This window comes from Columba livia, chromosome 7 (assembly GCF_036013475.1).
Source record: "Columba livia isolate bColLiv1 breed racing homer chromosome 7, bColLiv1.pat.W.v2, whole genome shotgun sequence".
Taxonomy (NCBI): domain Eukaryota; kingdom Metazoa; phylum Chordata; class Aves; order Columbiformes; family Columbidae; genus Columba; species Columba livia.
Genome location: NC_088608.1, coordinates 15,373,422 through 15,395,830, shown reverse-complemented (window position 1 = coordinate 15,395,830; position 22,409 = coordinate 15,373,422). Strand labels below are relative to the sequence as shown.

The 22,409-nt window shown below is 41.3% G+C and overlaps 1 protein-coding gene across 2 annotated transcripts; it reads left to right on the top strand.

Moving 5' to 3' along the window:
- Positions 1 to 451: 451 nt before the first annotated feature.
- On the top strand, positions 452 to 21,801 carry ERCC3 (ERCC excision repair 3, TFIIH core complex helicase subunit). 2 transcript variants are annotated; one of them, XM_065070661.1, is made up of 15 exons: positions 452 to 608; positions 808 to 1,013; positions 2,091 to 2,327; positions 2,977 to 3,026; positions 4,384 to 4,519; positions 4,723 to 4,887; positions 5,821 to 6,025; positions 6,965 to 7,279; positions 8,454 to 8,638; positions 11,720 to 11,922; positions 14,444 to 14,540; positions 14,723 to 14,840; positions 15,985 to 16,103; positions 20,061 to 20,213; positions 21,037 to 21,801. In XM_065070661.1, the coding sequence occupies exons 1-15, from the start codon at positions 590 to 592 to the stop codon at positions 21,169 to 21,171; spliced, it is 2,343 nt and encodes a 780-aa protein (XP_064926733.1). In that variant the 5' UTR covers positions 452 to 589; the 3' UTR covers positions 21,172 to 21,801. The 2 variants fall into 2 exon arrangements, with proteins under 2 accessions (XP_064926733.1, XP_064926735.1); XM_065070663.1 differs by having other exon boundaries at positions 557 to 608; positions 2,833 to 3,026.
- The last annotated feature ends 608 nt before the right edge of the window (positions 21,802 to 22,409 follow it).

Below are 22,409 nucleotides of genomic sequence, written 5' to 3'. Positions count from 1 at the left end.
TTTTATGAACTTGTTTTTTAAGGGTACTATGTTTAGTTAGAATAATTAAATATATAAAAGCTTTGAGAGATGATTTACTAGATAAATATATTTTCAGCTGGCTGATGTTCAAAATATTTTTTTAATTTTTGTTTTTAACCATTCGAAATGTATTTGTATTTCCAAAATCAGACACGAATTGTACTTAGAAATATATTAAAACACTCTGTAGGGACAACGGTGTGATTTCTCTTTTAAGAGTTTTGTATTTTAGAACAACGTGGACTGTCAGTCTCATACCGGGGGTTCCTACTGGCTTTTTTTTTTTAATTTAAAAGTACTTTTGCGGAAGCCTGTATTCTATTTTATTATTTTAACCGATTTCTCCGCCTCGGCCCTTTCTTTCCCCGCGGGCTGGCCCCGTTTCGGGCCGCTGCTGTCCGCTGCACCCGAGGCGCTGCTCCCCGCCCGCCCGCGCCTTGCGCCGCAGCGGGGGCGGCCCCTGGAACAGAAAATCGATGGCGCGCGGCGCTCCGTGCCGCCTCCTCTCCTGCGCGGCGGAAGTGACGCTCCTGCCGGCGCTGGCTGCGGCGGGCGCTGCGCGGCGGCCATGGGCAGGAAGGAGCGCGGTGAGCGGGGAGCGGAGCGGGGCGGGCGGGGGAGCGGAGCGGGTAGTGGAGCCCGGCGGGGGAGCGGAGTGGGGCGGGCGGGGGAGCCCGGCGGGGGAGCCGAGCGGGGCGGGCGGGGGAGCCCGGCGGGGCCCTGCGGGGTGTCGCGGGCTCGGGTGGCGGCCCCGCCGCCTCCTCACGGCTGCGGCTTCGCTCGCAGATAAGAAGAAGTCCAAGAAGCGCCATTACGATGAGGACGAGGAGGATGAAGACGAAGCTCCCGGCAAGGAGTCGCAGGAAGCGGTGCCGTCTGCGGCGGGGAAGCAGGTGGAGGACAGCGGCACCAAGGTGGACGAGTACGGGGCCAAGGACTACCGGCAGCAGATGCCCCTGAAGGCCGACCACGCCTCGCGGCCCCTCTGGGTGGTGAGTGCGGCCGCGGGGCTGCGCGGGGCGGGGCGGGGCTGCAGCTGCCCGGCTGCGGGACGCGCTGCGGGCCCGGGCGGCGGCCCGGCTGCTGCGCCCGGTCCGCACCGGCGGTGGGGAAGGGCTGACAGGGACGCCATCGCTTTGCGGGCTTTCCCCCGTGAAGAAGCCGGGACGCTGGTGCAGAGCGCCCGCTCCACTCTCCGGAGTCGAGTGCGGGTCCTGCAGCCCCGCGGGGACGCTGCCGGCCCTGCCTGGAGCCCTCGGGATGCCCGGCGGCGTCGCTCCCGTCCCGGCAGCCGCCTCCAGCCCCCGCTCCGTCGGGCACCCCTTGCTGTGGGTCTGCCGTGGAGCAGCCGGGGCGGTGGAGCACTATAGCTCTAACCCGGGTTAGGGAGGTAAAATCAGTTGTGGATGTGACACGAGCGGGATCTATTGTTGCGGTGACACAGTAACGGGCTTTGAGTGTTGGGATCGAGCAGCTTTAAACCAGGCTAGTCTCATCTTCTGGAGCTTGTACCGGTTGTTTTCTCTACCCTGAAAGGTACATCGATAACCCTGTGCAAGACACAGCCAGTAGCACAAGCGCATAGAAATGGTTGCCCTGCCAGTGTCTGCAGGGCATTTGCTACTGGGTGCTGTGACACACAAGTCTCATCTCTCCTCCTCCACTTGCTGTGCGTGACATGAGTGAGGAGTTCTGTTTTGTGTCAGGGAATAGGGCAGGAAGCTTGCTTCTGCTCGAGTAGCTTGCTTAGCATTAAAAAAGAAAAAATACTGTAACATGTTAGTCTGGAAAACCTTAATCGATCTGGGTGTGGTTTCTTCTTATTGCCATAGAAGGGACACGGACAAATCAATGCCTGGACCCTTTCAGAAGACAAAAGTTGTATGTTCCTGTGTCTTCTTTCTTTTCCTTATAACTTTATTGTTAGGGCAGATATTTTTTTGAAACCCTGTTACATGTTACTATCTAAACAGTGAACTGTCTATCACATAGTATCCGCTTTATAGGAAATTCCTTTTTTTTCTCAACTAACGCTGTTGTCCCTTCAACATTTCTTTTTCTTTCTATAGGCTCCTGATGGGCATATTTTTTTGGAAGCCTTTTCTCCAATTTACAAATATGCACAGGACTTTTTGGTTGCCATTGCTGAGCCTGTGTGCAGACCGACCCACATTCACGAGTACAAGCTGACCGCTTACTCGCTGTACGCTGCTGTTAGCGTGGGCTTACAAACAAGTGACATCACAGAGTATTTACAAAAACTGAGCAAGACTGGTGTCCCAGATGGAATAGTTCAGTTTATCAAGGTAAGACTATTTTGTCGGCATTGGAAATATATTTGCTACAACTAGTAAAAGCGTTCTTTGCTGCTTCTACTTAATTGATTTCTTTTTTAATCAGTAATTCATTGGTTTTGCTGTCTTATCCCGTTCTCTCACTGTTTCAAGAATACAGAGGATTTATTTTATTTTTTGTATTATTTTTCTATAGTGTATTACACAAATACTGTTTCCACAATGTATCTTGGGTGTAGTTTATAGCTTTTAAACAAAAATAAGTATACCACCATGTCTTTGTACACAGTTTCAGCCAGTAGAAATGGTGTGTGAGGAAAGTTTCCTCGGATTTGCTCTGGAAGACTGCGTGTGGGAGGCAGTCTGGAGTGGTCAGGCGCTATAAAATGTAGTTTACCATGTCCTGCGCGTATGTTCGTGCAGTCATGGAAGCAGATTGGAACTGGGTATGAAACCTGAATATCTATGACTGATCTGCTGTGTGAGATGTGTGTGTGTTCTACAAATACCTTTTCAGGTTAGTTCCATAAGCATAACAGTGTCGCAAGTAAATACTTTCTGATACCGTGCTTCTGAGACCCAAACTGCACCGCAGCCTTTGGTCCCAAATCTGGAATTGCAGTTTTGTGTATTCCTGATGACCGCTGTGGTTCGTTTGCAGCTCTGCACCGTCAGCTATGGGAAGGTGAAGCTGGTACTGAAACATAACAGGTAAGTGGCTTCTTCCTTAGCGAGGGGGCTGAGGGGGTTCTCTGGAGGCACAGCGGGGCACGGGGAAGCGCTCCCAGGAGCTGTTGGGTCTCACAGCTGAGTGTAGCATCTGTCAGGACACCATCACTTTTTCAGCTGTTGAAAATGTTTGATTCATTAGTCAGTGAACGCAGTTTGGCTGTGCTGAGCTACTACTGGTTATCATTACGTTTTTGAAAGGGGGTTGCAATTTGATATTCTCTCTTGTTTCTTTATTGCTTCAACTTGTAACATATCCTTAAGGTTTTTAGATGATTGTTTCATGTATTCATGCCTAATTTACATGAGCCTGGTCAGGCAATTTTTTTCTACAGCCATCCTTTAGTCATGTGTATTCTGCCCTGTATTTCATTATTCAGGAAGGGTAAGCAAATCCATTGGTAAGACGTGTGTGCTTTTTCCTGGGTTGAATCTGTTTTGTTTTAAAGATACAAGATAACATTGGAAGGGACCTTGAAGGGTCAGCAAGCTTAGAGCTGACCAGTTTTATCTAAACCTGTGATTCTGCAGTAGGGAGAGGGAAGAGAGAGACAGCAGAAACCTGAAGCCTGTGTCTGCACCTTGCCTGTGTTTTCTTTTCCTCCCTTTATTTCTTCTGCAACGTTCTCTGTTGTCTGACAGCCACAGATAAACCCAGGGACTATAGCCTGATGTTCCACTTGTGCTGCTGCCTTTCGGAACCTGCTGCTTTGGGTAAAACTAACACTAGTATTAGTATTACAAGCAGGTGTTTGCTTTATTCTTAGGTGTTTCTGAAAAAAAGATTTCTCTCTTCTCAGTTCAGACTGAAATCCGTCTAGGCTCACGTTTTAACTGTGATCTCCAACCAGTGTCATTATTGGTGGATCTTCAGGGAGAGAAACAATTTCAGGATGCATTAATTTAAAATTTTTAGATGGTTTTCAGTTTTTGTCTTTTAAGGTTTTTTGGTTCTGCGGCCAGGTCTTTAGAGCATCGTATACAGTGTTTTTATAGACTCGCCTTAATCCAATCTCAAAAAAATTCATTTATGTCACAAATAAGATATGTATGTGAGAGCTGTGTCAGCAGTTCCGCCGCACTTTTTCCACACGTGTTATGTTAGAGAACATTTGGGCAAGATGGATAGCTGTGAGGTATATGATACTTTTGGTATGAGGCATCTTTTAAAAATTTTGATTGCCATAATTTCTTTATTTTTAAGTTATCACCCTCAAGATGGGATACTTGAGAGTGCACCTGGGGTAGCCATATATATTTAAGTACCTATGCCACTCTTTCTGTAAGTTATTCAGGTGATTAATTCATAAAAATGTCTTTCTTTGCTCTTTAATGTTAGGTATTTTGTGGAAAGCACCCACCCTGATGTCATCCAGCAGCTTCTGCAAGACCATGTTATTAAAGACTGTCGGCTGCGAAACGCTGAGGGTGAAGAAACAGAGCTCATTACAGAGACGTTCACAAGTAAATCAGTGGTACGTTTGGGCAGGTTTTAGCGTGATTGCATGAACATGAGATAAACTGTTGTAGTTTGGACAGGTTATTGTTTGTTGTATCAGCAGTTGCTTTGAATTCTATCAGCAATGATCTGTGTCTCCTTAGTAAGCCCGAATTTGGGAGGGGTTGGTGTGTGTCTTTAATGAAACCTGGGGTGAAAATCCCTGTCCATCTATTCCAGATTTCCAAATCCAGTGAAGGTGGTGCAGGTCCTTCAACATCGCAGGGAACAGATGCTCAGAGTAAGCCAGATGTCCCAGCTGACTTATTTGAGTTTTATGAACAGATGGACAAAGATGAGGAGGAAGAGGAGGAGATGCAGACAGTGTCTTTTGAAGTCAAGCAGGTATGAGTATTTTAGTCTCTGCATTTGTTGCTTTGGGAGGATGTGCCCAGGACTTGCAAATAAGCGTGAGAACTTAATGTAAATTACTGTGGCTCTTTCTTTGATAGGGGAGGTCACTCAGAGTCATTAACATTCCTTTTGTCTTCCAAAATCTTAAGATTTTCCTCTTCAGTACAGAGGGTGGCAGATTGGGCCTTGTTCCTTGCCTGCCTGCAAGACATAGTTCTGTTTGGTTTTTGGTGGGGCTTTTTCCCGTGTTTTTGCTTTGTGATTCATATTTGCAGAAGAAACTCTTGATGTTTCTGATTCCATAGCTGGAGGTTGGAGCGCAGCCCTGGCTTGACCTTCAGAGAGCTTTTGTAAAATTCCTCAGGTTGTTTTTAGACTTGGTGATTCTAACCATGCCTTACTGGGGAAAATGGAAATTTTTAAAAAATGTAAGTTAGTAGCTATTTTGTTAATTAAAAAAAAATAATAAACTAAAAACTTGGTGGTGATTGAATCAACCTGTCATTGTGGTGAAATAACTGCATTGCCCACACATGGAGGTTTTCCAGATAAGAGATGTAGAGTTTTGGTAGGTCCTTCTGTGTAAGACAGAACCTTTTGTGTCTGTTATTGAGCTCTGTGCTGCAGTACTTCATGGTGTAATTTAGTCGCTGCCAGATAAACAAGATACGTGAGATAAACGCATCATGGTCTTCCATCTGTCGGAATAGCCCTCTCTATTATTGACTGTTACTTAAAATGTTTGAAGGAGGTGAGGGTCGTCACAAATAAAGATTTGTGGAACAAACTTTAATTCTTGCAGACTTCATGAACATAAAAGATAAATGTGACTTCACATGGTACTACATGATGTGTTTGTTTGGAAAAAAGAGAATTAATTCGTACGTGGAGAATTTACCATCCAAAGCTTTGTTTCTTCTTCAGGAGATGATTGAAGAGCTCCAGAAACGTTGTATCCACCTAGAGTACCCTTTGCTGGCAGAATATGATTTCAGAAATGATTCTGTGAATCCTGATATTAATATAGATCTGAAGCCTACAGCTGTTCTCAGGCCCTATCAGGAGAAGAGCCTAAGGAAGATGTTTGGGAATGGACGAGCCAGATCTGGTGTCATTGTCTTGCCATGTGGTAAGCTGCTGGGTTGATTTTTAGGGGTTTTGTTCTTTTATTTGCCTATAGTAAAGTAACTTCCAAATATGGCAGCTGCTTGGCTTTCAGACAGAAGTGGGGGTGTTCTGGGTACTGGGATGCAGAGTCCTGTTGATTTTTAGCAAGTGAGGGGTGAGGCTGTGGGGAGACCCCATCTGAGCAGCCGTCAGTGTCCCTGCAGTTACTGAAGAATTGGGCTGTGATAGCTTCAGGTTTGTGCTTCTACTGCTCCCTCTACATCACCTCTGCTGATCTTCCAGTGAAACGTAAAGCTGTTGGCATTGGAATCACTTGTTCCGTGGTTGGGAATAGGGAGAAGGGAGGGAACTAGGAATGCTAATGAGGAATGTGAAGATTGGGACAGCCTGTGGGAAGCAATGGAAAAGGGAGAGAACAGGAGGCGGCACAGCGCTGCCCTCGGTATTGGGGGTAGAGAGGGTGCATGGGAGATGCAACGAGGGCCTGAGAGAGCGTGTGAGGGGTGCTGGAAGGAGTGTGGAAGAGGAATAGAAAGACTGAAGGGCTTGCTGTGTAGGGGAAAGGACACAGCTGACAATGGCATCAGGACAGATCACATCTAGGGGAAGCTTTCTGTAGCCACCTGGAATTTAATGTGCTTTTAAGTGAAGAAAGCGTTAAAATGATAATTTCTAATTGACAAAGCCATTGTTTACAATGATTTTCTTGAGCAAATATATTTGTGTGTCCAGTAGACAATTCAGCTGTTTTTTCAGAAGTGAATACTGTGTTTCTTTAAACTACTGTTGTAAAGAACCAACAGAGAATTCGCCCATACAAGACTTAACACATCCTCTCATGGTTTTCCTTTTTTTCCTTTGCTCTTTTTTTTTCTTTTTTCCTCCTACTCCATTGATACCTGAGAGGTGACAAATGAATATCTCTGCTCTTCCTCTGCAGGTGCTGGCAAGTCTCTGGTTGGAGTGACGGCTGCATGTACTGTCCGCAAGCGGTGTCTGGTCCTTGGGAACTCTGCCGTGTCTGTAGAGCAGTGGAAGGCCCAGTTCAAGATGTGGTCCACCATTGATGACAGCCAGATATGTCGGTTCACTTCTGATGCCAAAGACAAGCCCATTGGCTGTTCTATTGCAATCAGCACATATTCCATGTTGGGACACACGACAAAAAGATCCTGGGAAGCAGAAAGAGTAATGGAGTGGCTTAAAAGTCAAGAGTGGGGCCTTATGATACTTGATGAAGTACATACTATCCCTGGTAAGGAAATGGTTTGCAAACCTTTCATGTTACGTGCATGTTAATGTTACTCTGCTCTTAGAAGTGGTGGAGGTTTGCTGTTCTTCTCATGTTTAATAGAGTGAGTAAACCCATGGCTTAGGGTTTTAAGACAAGTAAACTGCCTTGTTGTACTTTACAATTTTTTTTGCTGATGCTACAGAGTTTATCTGATCTTTAGTTTTCTGAAATCCTTCAAATCAGACTCTGTTTTCTATAGTGGCAGTATAAAATACAAGTGCCTTCTCCGTCTGTGTGGTCTGATAAAGTGCTCTTAAGATACCTGAATTACATCTGTATAATTTTGCTGTAGACAAATTTGAACAGGAGAGCAATTCCTCTGCCTTATTTTCTTTTGAAATGGAGTGGCACTGCAGACAGGCTTTTAACGTCTCTTTCTACTCGATAAAATATGAGTAACCATAGTGATTACTGTCTAGAAATAGCTGTATATTTGAAATTACTGTGTAATTGAGATCCATACTTTTGGAGAGCAATAATGTAGTATTAAAGTGTCTGTGGAATAATCCTGGCTAAAAATACCACCCAGGGTTCTCTTAGCAGCTCTACCTTGTTGTCATTATTCCATTTGAACAGTTTGGTGTCTACAGAATTGATGGATTTCAGAAGTAGACCTTGATGTTTAACTGCCATTTTATCAAGGCTGCATATTGCTGCCACTGCTCTTTCGCTTTTGATCTTTCTTGTTTTCATTAAAATTAAGGTAGAGAATCTCCTCCGTGATCTCTAGCACCACTAAAGAGGAGTAATTCTGTCATACACTAGAGGGCCTGAACATGGCAAAGTCAGCCAAGAGTCCTTGTGTCATAGTTCTTTCTGTGAAATGCTGTATGACCTAAAACAAGACATGTAACCTCTGAGTATATTAATTTTCTAACTTGGGAAATGGGAAATACAGATGCCAGAAGGTTTACTGGGATTTTCAGAGTACAATGAAGATGTAAAATAAAGCTGCAATCGGTGTGAAGTTTTGCTGTAGCATAAATTTGTTAGAAATGTGTGTGAAATGGGGTAAAATTTCCCAACACTGTGCTTGCTTTGTGTTCAGGAGTGGTTTTTTTTTTTTAAGTTGCAGCTGTTTGTCTTTTAAATCCCCTCAGGAAAGTAAACAGAACGTTTGTCTTGCATTTCTTAGCAAAAATGTTCAGACGTGTGCTCACTATTGTGCAAGCTCACTGTAAACTGGGGCTGACTGCTACCCTGGTCAGAGAAGATGATAAAATCGTTGACCTGAACTTCCTGATCGGACCAAAGCTCTATGAAGCCAACTGGATGGAGCTGCAGAACAGTGGCTACATTGCTAAAGTCCAGTGTGCTGAGGTGATGCTCTGCTTTTTGGTACTACCAGTGTTTATTTAGCATGCTTATAACTTTTAAGAATGATGTGTAAAATTTGAAGTATTAATATTTAACTGGGAAAAGAGGTGACATTAGGACTTTTAATTTACTTTATAGCTTAGGCAAGGCTGGTGTTGGTCAAACCCAGTAGCCACATGTTCTTCAGTGGGGCTTCAGCGCTCTTTCTCTTTTCGGGGATCATGGCGCTTGATCAGCTGTGTCTGAGTCACCGTTTGGAAATGTGAACAGTGGTTGCAGCACTGTAGACCTCGTTCGATGCAGTTGACATTTGTGTTGTCTGACATTGTACCTGAAAACTCAGTTCTCTGGTAGCGTCATATCGCCTTATGGTGAGTGTAACATGCTGGAAGCTGCTTTTTAGAGACTTCAGCTGGTAGATGGTCTGTGGTCATTTAAGGAAAATTCTTGTAACTCTTAAAGCAAAGAAGGATAGTAGAAAGTTTAAAAAACATAAGAAAACACCTGCTTATTTCAAATCTGAACGTACGAGGGTGAAAATTGAAAACATAAGACTGGATCTTACTATTTCTTTCCAATATATTGATGTGAGCTCTTTGCAGCATATGGATGAGAGAAAAATCTGGTATCAGAGAAGTGGAAACCTTTCACACAGGCACATTAGAACATTAAAGTAACCTTTCTGGGTCAGACTAAAGCTCTAGCTTGATAGATTGTCTCCAATAATTGTCAAGGAAGGTACGTAGGGAAGAGCATAAAACCAGGGCAAGCAAGTTGCTTCTCCTGATGCTTCTCTAAGCGCTCAGTCATTTATGAGCTTTATGTGGTTCCTGTGTAACCATCAATTGGTTTAGTTTTTCATTAACTTCCCATTGAAAGGAAGTAAAATGTAAGCAGCTACAACTTGCTATGGTAGAGTTTCATAACCTAATGCAGAAAAAACCCAAGAGACAGTTGTTTGGGTTTGTGGGTGTGTGTTGTTTGGGGTTTTTTGTTTGTTTGTGTTGGTTTGGGGTTGGGGGGGGGCGCATTTCGTTGTTCTTTGGGTGTTGAGTTTTTTTTTAAACCTGTCTTGCTAGTTTCATGGGCTTGTTCCTGGCTCTGGTACTGGAATAAAAGATGCAGATACAGGTCAGCAGCTGTTCTCCTTTTGAACTTTGTGCAGACTGGAGGTTGTATAAGGAAAGAAAACCAACACAACTATTTTTAAGTAACAGAATGCAAGTGAACAGCATCTAAAAAATAACTAGGTTGAAGGGAGAGTAACCAGTCTGCAAATTCAAATTTGACTTTTCAGGCACTCAGGTTAATTCTGTCTTAGGAGCATGATTCTTGCAGTCCCTGAACTGCCCTCTAGACATTGAATAGTGAAGCATGGGCGGCTTTCTTCTGAATGATGTGAAAATTCTGCACGTTTATAATTCTTTAGGCCAGTGTTTTGAAATAACATTCCATGGGCCTACCAAAAGCAAAGAAGCATAACCAGCAATGCTGATGGCTGGTAAATAACAATCTAATACACGTACAACTACGTTGCACATTAGTTTGGATTTTCTTGCCGGGTTGTTGGGAAGTAGCATGTTTGATCCCCTTGCCGTATTGTCCCGGTTTGCCCGTTGGCTGCGGTTCTTCGCAGGTGGCCAGAGGGCAGCGCTGCTGCCGGCCAGGGCGGGTCATGGGCACCGCAGGGACTCCAAACAGAACAGGCAGCACAGCTCAAAGAAGTTTTAAGGAAAGAGAACAAGCCTGTTCTCAATTTTCAGAGTTTTGTAATTTACAAGTTATGTTTTTATTGCCGGCTGCAAAGTTTTGGGCTTGGAGTGCGTGTCTTGCAAAATGTAAAAATGGGAAGATCATTGGGGTGAGAAGTAGATTTTATCCATTTCCAAATCCAGAAGAGAATGCAAATGCAAATCAAAATACATCAAGTTTCCCATGTAGTCAGAGGCACTGAGCAATAGAAGAGTTATTTTACTACAATCAAATGTTCAATATTCATATCTCATTCTCACTTTGAAATATTATCTTCTGATTTACAAATTTTACATCTTTCCTATAGACAGTGTGCAATAACAAAGCAGCTTATTCAATGCATTAATTTACTGTTACTGTAGACAAGGGACAAAAAAAGCCTCACATGGCATTTAACTCACTGGAAAAAATGCTTTTAAACACAAAATTAGTTCTTAACAGTACAAAACAATTCAGGTTGCTTGAATAAAGTCATAAGTTGTCACATAACTTCCTTAGCTGAACAGTGATTATGAAAGAGACTTTTCTTCCCAGTGTTCCGTTAATCTGTACTGTGCAACGGATACGGGGGAATCACCCATGTACAGCAGAATGAATGTCTTCTAGATTATATACACTATAGATAGTGTCATTGCATTGGCATAAACTTTTAAACTTCATAATACATTCTTTTTTATGCTACAGTAGAAAAAATATCTCAGTGAGCGTAGCCTGTGCAGTGCTGCGATGTGTATTCACATAAGAATATCATTGCTTAGGGAAACCTAGGGAAAACTTCTAAGCAGTCCTAGTCTTCTGAAAGCTGTAGACTCAATAGCTCTTAAAATAAAGGTCACCATGAGTATATGAAAAAAAGACTAGGAGATTTGTTCTGCCATGAAGACTAAATGTGTTTTTGAACTTTCAGAATGTGGATGAAAATTAGTTTTTATGGAAAAAACTTTGCTGTGACAGGGCAACTACACAATTCATTCTATTAATTATTCTCTGTAAAAAGTAACATTCAGTAAAATTATTAAGTATGAAACATAAAGGTAATATCTTCCAATCCTGTTCCAATCTGTCCGCTTATTTCTGTCGTGGATCTCGCTGCCAAAGCATTTTGAAAGGGCAGAATATTAATGAAGTGACACAGAGCTGGGCAGTGCCAGAGACTACACCCACCTGTAGCTTTCATTTTAGTATAGAAGTTACTGTGTTTAATTTTGTAGCCTGTGCTATACAGAAGGTTACAATGTGTCATCATCCCCCCAATGTCTTTTCAGTTCCTATGGGAATAAAATAAATAATGGAGCATTAATTTTTTGTGTGTGTGATATTTTTTAATTTTAGGTTTGGTGCCCAATGTCACCTGAATTTTATAGAGAATACATAGCTATCAAAACAAAGAAACGGATACTGCTGTACACCATGAACCCAAATAAATTCAGAGCCTGCCAATTCCTGATTAAGTTTCACGAGCGACGGAATGATAAAATCATCGTCTTTGCTGACAATGTGTTTGCCCTGAAGGAGTACGCAATCAGACTCGGGAAGTAAGTGTTCACAACCAGCGATGGCGCTGCTGTTTTCCTCCTTCCTGCAATCCTGCCTTGTAATCTCACAGCTTTCAGTTGTCTTTAGATATTTCTTGTAATACTTTGATTTATCTGTAGTCCTCCTGTATAAAAAGGAGCTCGGGAGGGTGTTTTTTTGGATGGGTTTTGCTGGCACTACAACACTATTTTGGTGTAGAAGCGGTTAAAAAGAACCTTTGTTCAGCACTTGCCTCCAGGATTTCTATGAAAGACTGTTAGCATTTCTCCATCCCTTTTATTATTATTAAAAGCCAGTGGAAAAATGAGGGGCTTTTAAAGAACTATTTCCGCAATGGACGGTAGCTATTTTGAGTCCTGGTGGATATTTTGAGACCCAGGGCCTTCCGTTTCAGGTTCTCAGAAGGTCTTAACCTAGTCTGAAAACCTAAGGCAAACTTTTTGGGCATCTGTGCTGTACCAGTGCATTGCCTAGAACTACTGTAATCATTTAATAAATGAAAGCATATTGCTCCCATGAGCTCCTCAGCTACCTTAAATGACTCTAAAATGAGTGTAGCTATGGCAGGTGGTACAAACGGAGTTTCATGAGGAATTTAGCATCAGTGTGTTTGTAGGATTAGGGGAGGGATCATCAGGAAGAGCGTTTGCCAGGATCAGGCATAGAGAATTGTGCAGAATAAGCGCAGAAGCTGGCCTCATCCTTTCTTTGACAAGCCCAAATAGTGCCTTGCTTGCTGCAAGCTGCGGTTCGTTTGGACTGCGCGCAATTTCACATCAAGGAATTTCAGCCGTGCTTCTTAGCAAAACCACAAACGAGCCCTATGCTGTGCAAAACTCGTGACCAGTTTTGACTGTAGTTTAACAGCCACGTTGCGCTGGCGCGCTGTGACATCAAGTAGTAAACAGAGCTAATGGTGCTGGATGAATTCCAGCACCCATGATCTATTTCATCTTTTTTTTTTTAATCTGTCTGGACAGAGATTAGCTGTAATGATGCCTCTGGAATGGCTCTAGCGGTGTTCAGTGCACCACAGAAAAAGCCTTTAGCAAAGGCGGTGCTGGGAGGGGGTGCTTGCTAAGTAGGAAGTTCTAGGTTATTCTGTTCTTAATAAAAAATGTGTTCGAACCCCTTCTTGATGGGTTTAAGAAACGGAAGGCTCACAAATGCTTTAGTTTCAGTTTAAATCTTCCTTGGGGATTAAAACTGTCACAACTTAAATATTAAAAGAAATTCCAAATAAGGCTTAAATATACTACTGAATGCTACTAATTGAATAATAATGGTATTGTTTCAGAGTTGACTCATTTGCCACTTTCATTTTTAGCTGTGTTTTTTCTAAAACTCTGGTTAAATACACTAAACAGAATTAGATTAGAGGTGACTAGGATTGTTTGGTAAATGAAAAACTACAATAAAGTTTGTAGTGAAGAAAGCAAGAGGACCCAATGCACAGGAATCAGTTCAGTAAGAATAGCAAACCTTAGTACTGTGCCATGCATGTTTGTGCTCTACCTGCTACCTACACATGTGCAATATTAAAAGTTAAATGAAACATTTGAGGTTGGTTCCTTGTGTTAGAAATAATGTATGGAAGTGTGAACCAAATAGAAATTTTACTTGGAGAAGCTTGTTAACGAGCATTTGGAAAAGTAGTGCAACAGATGGAAAAGCAGTGGCTGTGCGCTCCTCTCAATTTTCCTGTGGGCTTTGCCATTTCTAGCTGGTTTGCTGGGGTTTTGTTTTGGTTTGGTGCTTTTGTGTTTTGTTTTTGTTTTGTTTTAATCTGCTTAGATGGGAGGAAAACGGGCAGACTCTAGGGAGCATCTTGGAAAATCCTTAGTAGCCCATGAAGTCTTAGTTACCTATGAAGTCTGTGGATGATTGAGAGTTTAAATGTTCCAGGTGATTCATTGTCAAACATTAGAAACCTTGGGTGAAATGCCACTGGGAGCTGCTCGTAGCCATGGAACGTTTGGGACCTTGTTCTCATTTCAGAAGGCCCAGAAGGTGTTAGGAGGGGCAAGAGTTCAGCTGCAAAAGCCAAAATAATTTTCCCAGAACATCCAGCAGCCAGTTTGTGACACTTACGGCACCATGGCTAGAGAAGCCTGGCTTTTCGAGTGTTTAAATAGGAAGCAAAGGTTGCAGCTGTCGATGTGCTAACTCAGTGGATTTGAGGGAAAAACATCTCTTAACAGCTGCTTTCAGTCTTTTCATGTAGGCTTAGCAGATGGATTCAGTCTTTTGATCTACAGCTTCATGGCTGAACGTAATTGCAAAACATTTATAACTGTCGGAATTTCTGACGGACTGGTTTGCTGCAGAGGGTTCCACAAACAACTGGGTAGCTGCCATAAAGAGCCAAACAAGTTAAAAGGAAAATGTAAGCCGTACCAAAATGTGTTGGGTTTTTATCAATTCAAATATGTACTGTGCTCCCCGCCATGGTGAATTAGTACCTCTTAAGAAATGACTGAGAAATCTTGAAATAATTTAATTTGTGTATTTTCTTTTCAGACCCTATATATATGGTCCTACTGCACAGGGAGAGAGAATGCAAATTCTACAAAACTTCAAGCACAATCCAAAAATCAACACTATTTTCATTTCCAAGGTGAGGACATTCAGTGTGTCATTGTACCCATCTTCAGAGTGAACTTTATTTAAGAGCGAGCTATATGTGTATGTTATGTATCTGATGTCTATATATGGCAGCTTACAAAGGTTTACTTTGTATTAAGTCAGTCTTTATGATAGATGGAGATAAGACGCTGCTCAGAGGCTGCTGTGTTGCAGGTTGGTGACACGTCCTTCGATCTGCCGGAAGCCAACGTTCTCATTCAGATCTCATCCCATGGTGGGTCTCGAAGGCAGGAGGCTCAGAGACTGGGACGAGTGCTGAGGGCCAAAAAAGGTAAATGTGGTGGTTGTTGGGCTCTGGGCCTTGGGTCATGGTATCGCATTACTGCGGAGAAACTGGATGTTTGTTATATTTCTTGATCCTGTCCTTGGACTGTGTTTTAGTCAAAGAGAAAACACGTATATACCAGTGAATGAAAATGAAGCATGTTCTGGGTCAGTAAAGCTTTGTATAGGGGAAACTTCCAAAGGGCAAAAAAAGCTGAAGGAAAATGAACTTTTTGTTCCTTGTTGGTTTCTTCGCTTTTTAATTCCTTGATAATTTCCTCAACTTTAAGTAGTTTTACTCTAAACAGCTCTAGAAAGCACATTTTTGATACTGCAGATTACTTTCTTTTAAAAATAAGACTTGGTTTCCAACTAGTTTTGTTTTTGCAAAACATAACCAGGGATATTTTGTTTAGAAAAATGATTCCTAAAACACTTTCCGATTGCACTTAACATCTGCACACACTTATTTTCTGTGCAGTTTGTGCTTGCTGCAACTGAGGCTTCATTTGAGAATGCATAGAAGCCACATGTTATTAAGAAAGTGTTGATGAAACCTTGGGTTTTAGAACAGATGTTTGGGTAATAGATCTTTGAGATTTTAAGTTTAAAAAAAATAAGTTATATGCAGCCTTGTATATCCTGGGCTTCAAATAGCCCTATGAATTCTTGGCTGAATATCTTTGTCTCACCTTTTTTTAATGTGAAAACACTGCAAACTCTGGTTTACATTGACAAAACTTTTTCTTTGTCTTTTTATTGAACTTCTCTGACATGTGTTGCAATCCTTGCTCCTGATTTTTTACATCTTCTTCACATAATAGGCTTTAAACAGTTTTATCTTTCACCTTGCCTAGCATAATAAAGCAGCAGATTGTTCTCAGCGCACCGGTGTAATTGTGTTAGTCTGCATTGCTTTTCCATTTTTTTTTTTCCTTTTCACCCATTCTCAAGTTATTACAAATGAGTAGAAATTTCCATGCTGTGTGCTTTGTCAGTCAGTTTATGTACGGTCTGGGTGCAACTAAACTTTGCACATTGTTTTTGCGGAGAGACAACTTATTTAAACCCCTGTTTTCAGTGTGCAGTCTTTTTGTTCTAGGTTGCAGTATTCCAGGGGGAACTAATCACTCAGTGTCTTTGTCTCCTAGGCACGGTTGCAGAGGAATACAATGCCTTTTTTTATTCTCTTGTGTCCCAAGACACTCAGGAAATGGCATATTCAACAAAGCGACAACGGTTTCTTGTGGATCAAGGTTATAGTTTCAAGGTAAATTGTCCCTTCTGTTCATAATACTTGTGGCCTAAGAATGTAACTTTGATATTCTTTCATGTTAGTATTAGGTCAAATACTTGAGAATTGTATAATGTATTAATTAAGGTTTTGCTTGCAAGCAGGAACTGTTCTGGTGTTGTTTTATCATCTGTGTTACTGTGAGGGTAGATACAAGTAGCTTACTAGAGCTTTTAGGAAGGTAAGGATTCTAACTTCTAACCAAGCACTCGCTGGGGAGTGAAGCAGCACTGTACTGGTGTGGTTGGGTTATATTCCTGCTCTTCAGTTGTCCATCCAAGCAGGGCTCCTGTTGTATGTGATCATACTGGTTGCACATGAAGCATTGCTGGTGGGTGTTCGTGTTGCAGTGGCAGCAGCAATTCAGAAAACTTCCAAAGCATCACAAATCACAAATAATTTCCAAGGAACTCCAGTCTCAGACCAGTATTTCACTATAGGGAGAAGATATTTTTCCTTGTGGCTAAAGACAACATACAACAAGCAGGATTCATCTGTCCTGCATTCATCCATATGACTCTGGGCATCATCAGGTTAGGGGTCTGGAGTGTCCAGCAACCCCTTCCAAAACAAATACCTTTCAGAGATCTTTGTCCACACGGTAATCTTGTGGACCATTTCCACAACACTGCCCAAAGCCTGCAGTGGTACAGAAAACCCGTCAGGTTGACCCAGTGGCTCTGTGTTAGCAGATGGAGGTGTTCAGACTGTGCTTACTTAGCCTTCACCAACAGTTTGACCTTCCTCTTGGAATTTTCTCTGCACAGAAGAAAGTATATCACCAAAATCACTGGGGTGAATGTTAATTGATTAAGAAATGACAGAATTTACTGCAGGAAAAGACTGTTACTGCAGAGTAGAAATCTTCTTTACCTACAACATGCTCCTCAAAATACAGACCATTTTCAGTGTTGACAATGTAACAGTGCCATGACTTGAGAGTCAGAAGTCTCCCTTTTGTAAAGGACTTAATGCTTCCTAATTTCTCCAGACATACTTGAAAATTGATCACGCCTTGTACTTCAGTCTATTTTATATCTCTGTGTGTCATCTTCTTCCAAATATAAAATCTCATTCTACCAAAGCTCCTCTATTTTATAGATTTTGTGGTGTATTTAATTTATTTTTCTTTTAATCCGTGCGCTGCCCCATATGCTCATCTGTTTGGTTGTTGAAGGCAACAGAAGTCATGACAGCTCTTGCTTTTTAGGTAGATAATTCCTTTACAAAACTTGAGTTTACTGCTCTGATTAGAAGCCTTCTCAGTAAGTAACATCGCAGAGAAGAATAATAACAGATACGGCTCCCATACCCGCCGTCAGGGAACAAGCTCAAGCTGATGTTGTTGACAGACTCAGGCAAGGCCTGGGAGAGGCACAAGGGCAAGCGGCTCCTCTGGGTTGCGTTTGGGCCGTTTAGTTCAGAGCTTTTCTTCCTGAGGCACATGGGCCCTGGGGGTAAAACCTCTCTGAACTGCGGCTGTGCTGAAGTTAATAATTGCTCTGTAATCACTGGCCTATTAAAGAGAGCTTCAAGGGAGTCCTTACACCCTGACATGTCAGAGTCTTTATAGTTAAAAACCTTGTTTTGCTTTCTAGTGAATGTATTTTGACAAAATTGTAGATCAGTACTAAGCTGCAGCTAATTGCAGCAAAGGCATCTATGTGGCTATAGCCAAGAAGATTAGAGAAATCCCTTTACTTATATTTGAGTGCCTTGGACTTTAAAATTAATAAAGAGGTTAAAATAGAGGGATTTTATTTTGCAAGGAAGACCAAGTCCTAGGAGCTTTGGTATAGTACAGCAAAATAGCAGAGCAAGTGGCAGCTGAGATTCTGGAGTGACATAGCTGACCACTACCAGAATGTTCTTTATTTGCAATTTAAGAATAAAATATTAGAATGTCTATTTTCTTCTGTTTGCCAACCTTTAAGTTTTAGCCATAGCTGCCAGCAAAGAAAAATAGGGCTGGAAGAAACTTCCAAGAAACCATCTATTGTTTCTTTATTTCGAGCCAGGATCAAAAGTGTAGGTCAGTCTCTGCAGATGTTTGCCACCTTATTCTTCAAAATGTGGAGACTCTACCTCATCTTTAGGTGATTATTTCAGTGCCGATGTCCCCTCCTTATGAATTTTTGTTCCTAAAATACTAAAAATTCATTACAGTTTTCATTTTTTTTTTTTCCTTAAGACTTAACTTTTTTACCCATTTCTCAATTCTATGCCTTTCATGAAAGAGAACTGAAATAGTACTTATTTGTTAAATCACATATTTTGTCTTTGCTTCTTAAAAAGGAGCCTTGTCGTCATAATTCACTGCTTGGAGTCTAATTATCTACTGCTTTTTTTTAAATAGTTATTTACTATATTGCATTTTTATTTAGAGGCTGAATGTAGGATATATTAAATTTTAAACCAATAGCGGAAGAACTCACTATATAAAAGAGTTGGGAATAACTTTAAATTTGCCATCTGTTGAACAGCTTAGAAAACCGATGATGCGGTGGGAATTCTTTCTGTTCTATGAATCACATTAGCACTGTTATGCAACCACAGCTAGAAACTGGCTAATGTCAATTTTAATTTTTTTCTTTTTCCTTCTTTTATTTTATTTTTGAGATGATCATAGCGCATGTGCTTCTAAATAAACTCAAAAATAAGGGTGACTATAGTGTTCCTCTAGCCATATAGGTTGCTTTCCTGAGTGGATTCCTAGAGCAAGGACATGTCAGAAGCACGACCGTTTTCCAGCTAGACATTGCCATTGACAGCAGCCCACAACTCTGATTATTCGTTCTAGTGTTTTATTACCTGATTTTCCAAAAAGCGTACTTCGTGTTTAATGTGGATTTACCTTCAGCTGTATTTATATTTATATTGTCTTATCAGACTTGTGATCAGATCTAGCCCGCTTTACTGGTGCAATTAGTTTCTAATTGTATTGACTCAAAATGAGCTGACAAGGGCAGATGAGGAGGGGAAACGCGACATAATCAAGGGAAGTGGCTGAATTAGATCAAAACTTCTTTGAGTTGGAAGCATAGTGGGAAAACTGAGGTTCTTATGTACAAACATGTTTAACAGAATGCATCTAACTGCAGGAAAAATACTTGTGCAATTTTCAAAATACCTCTACTTGAGAAAGCAAGCTGCCAGTTGTGAGGCTTTATAACAGAAGCTGAAGAGCTTTTCGGTTCTTCAGAAGAGGTTTTTCAGCGAGTGGGGTTTATGGCACTGTATTGCCAGTAGATGGCATGTGCCCTGCATCTGGGGTTGTCAGATGAGCTACTAAGAATTTCAAAAAGAGCAAACGGAATAGCAAAGTTCTCTTGTGTCTAAGTACACAGACATGGAAGGAATCCTTTTGCTCTGCTCCTGGTGCTTTGTTGCAGGTTGCTGCACTGTCTCTCAACAACTGATCATACATCTCATTTTTTTAGTTTTTTTCCCCATGTTCCTCAATATTTATTGCCAGAATTCTCAGTGTCTGGAAAGCTACTGGGTTGTTTTTGTTAAATATAAAGTACTGATTCTTAAACTAGGCAAATCTAGAGCCCACAGCGTGAAGTTAATTTTGCAGTAAGTTGAATATGTGTTCTGAGCTATGTGTGCTTTGGCCATGTTCTTGGTCAAGCTGGTACAGATAGTGTTTGGCTGACATTCTCTGTCCAGAGCTGCTTTCTTCTTTTCTTTTTCTAAAGGTTTGTATTTTGCATTTCCAACTATACTATAACAAGGGATGTGTATATATATGTACACAACTTTGCAACCTTTTATATGCATCTTTGCTATCTGTAGTGTTAAACTGTTCAGACCATTAATAAAAGTGGAAGGCAGTTCCAACAGGACATGGAATTAGAAACACTTGTCTTGGTTTTGAATAGCTAACACTGAGCAGGAAGAGCCCTCATCTTGTTCTGTGCTGTTTCTTAGGTAATAACAAAGCTTGCAGGCATGGAAGAAGAAGAACTTTCATTTTCGTCCAAAGAAGAACAGCAGCAGCTTCTCCAGAAAGTCCTGCAGGCATCTGACCTGGATGCTGAGGAGGAAGTAGTTGCTGGAGAGTATGGTTCAAAGTCAGCTCAGGTAATGAAGAATGCTTTGAAAAGGATGACCACAAATGTGACAGAACTGGACCATTCCATTTTAATTCTAAATGTGATGCCATCATTGATGCCTTTGCATCTTCGTGAAACACTGAGGAACAGATCTATTTTTGTAAGCTGCATTAGCACTTAGCTATTTGAGTGATACAGTTGTTTGGCACTAGAAAGAAGTTAGACGTGGAATTCATGTCCCCCATCATTTTTGTGGGAGATGATGACACATCTATTGTTACAGATTTTGGAGTACATTTTCTAAGTCACAAGCAATGAAAATATTTTAAAACATTTTTATGATGCACGTATGTCACAGCACAGGCTCCTTTGTGGTGGCACTGTGCTGCTGGAGTTGTGCCCAGAAGACAGAAGCATAAGGGCCTATTCTGTTAATTTTCAAGAGAAGTTCTGTTATTGTACATTGCAGTTTGACATTTTCAGCAACCGATATGAGAAAGATAAACAGCCTGAAACATTTATTGATATGTAAGTTAAAATCAATCAACAACGTGGTCATTAATTTTTGTGGTTAATTTTTAGCTAAATGGCACTGCACTGAAATGCATTAGGAAATCCCACTCTAAGGTATCTTTCCATATTAAACCTCACATGTTTGTGTACTTACGGTGAGTGGCTGGCAGCAACTTTCTTTGTGGAAATTCTAAAGAAAAAAAAGCAATTTGGAAGGCTGTTTGGCATTAAGATGATTAAATGCAGAGTGCTGCCCAGCAGCCAGTGGGCATCAGCAGCTTAGACTTGGTCTGTCTGATCACACACTAAGCTCGTGGGTTTTCTCTCCTTACTTGCAGGTGTCACGTCGTACGGGCACAATGAGCTCCATGTCAGGAGCAGATGACATGGCTTACATGGAATACCACTCTGCACGGAGTAAAACATCTTCAAACAAACACATCCATCCGCTATTTAAACGCTTCCGGAAATGATGTCCCTCACCTGTGCATTTTGTTAAAACTGTGGATCCGTGCACCTGTTTCCATAAAAAAAAATATGGAGTTGATTTTTGGACACGTCCTTTAAAAGACTTTTTTTTATATGCATCTATATAGCCACGTGTTTACTTAGTGATATATGTGCTCTCATGGGTGAATGCGAAAGGAAAAAAGGAACTAAATCTTACCACAGGGAAGACATTATCCAGTAACTGGATCCTCTTCATACCTGTCTGGTTTTCAGGGTAATGAATAGATTTTATTTTTGTCAGCTGAAAGACCCTTTTTCAGAAGAATTCTGGAAATATTTTGTAAATGCAGTTTGTACTGATGTTTGAAGTATTATTTATCTGATGATAGTGTCTCCTCAACAAAATATTGTTTTTTGAAATGCTTAAAAATCATTCATTGAGCTGAACAAATCCTAATAGGAGCACTTTACATAATATTTTTTAAACTGGGAGCTAATTTATACTTAATCTGTCTTTAAATCGTTTGGAAATATTTTGAAGTTCGAAGACAAGGAGAAAGGAGGGACTCAGTTGCTGAAATAAAAGCTGTTTCCCTTGTCATTTGTATTCTATTTATTAACCATGCAATAAAACCATCATAACTGCTAAACAATGCAATGTCACTACAGAAGTTATTATTGCATCAACAAGCGTTTTGACCTGTCGTAAGGTGAGCTGGAAGCAGAGGTGTGAACGGAGGATTCCCGAGTCTGACACTTTTTTTCTTTATGAAGACTGAAGCACATTTCTAGAAAATTTGAGGAAAACTGGTGGTGGTTTGTGGTAGAAAAATGCTTTTAAAATAATATGCTTAATATTGTAACTTTTGTGCTTCTTGGTATTATGACATGGGATTTTTTTGCTGAGGGTTTGTAGAGCTTAAGGAACTACCTATGAACTAAAATTGATCTTGATCTTTTGATTCACAATAGGTTATTATAAATCTTTACCATACTGGAAGGAGTATGTATGGTAGAGGCATCCTGGTTATATGACAAATGTGCTTCAGCAAAATACTGATTCTGTTTCTTACTAACATAAATTCACAAAACGGGACTATAGAAATATTGGAAGCATAATTCAGAACACATGGTGCTTGCTCTCGGTCTCTATCAGAGTGAGGTCATTTTGAAAATGGAACTGATCTGGTTCAGTTTAAACTTGTTTAGTCTCTGAGCCCTACCCCGTAACACACGGTTCTTCCTCTTCTGCAGTGTCATC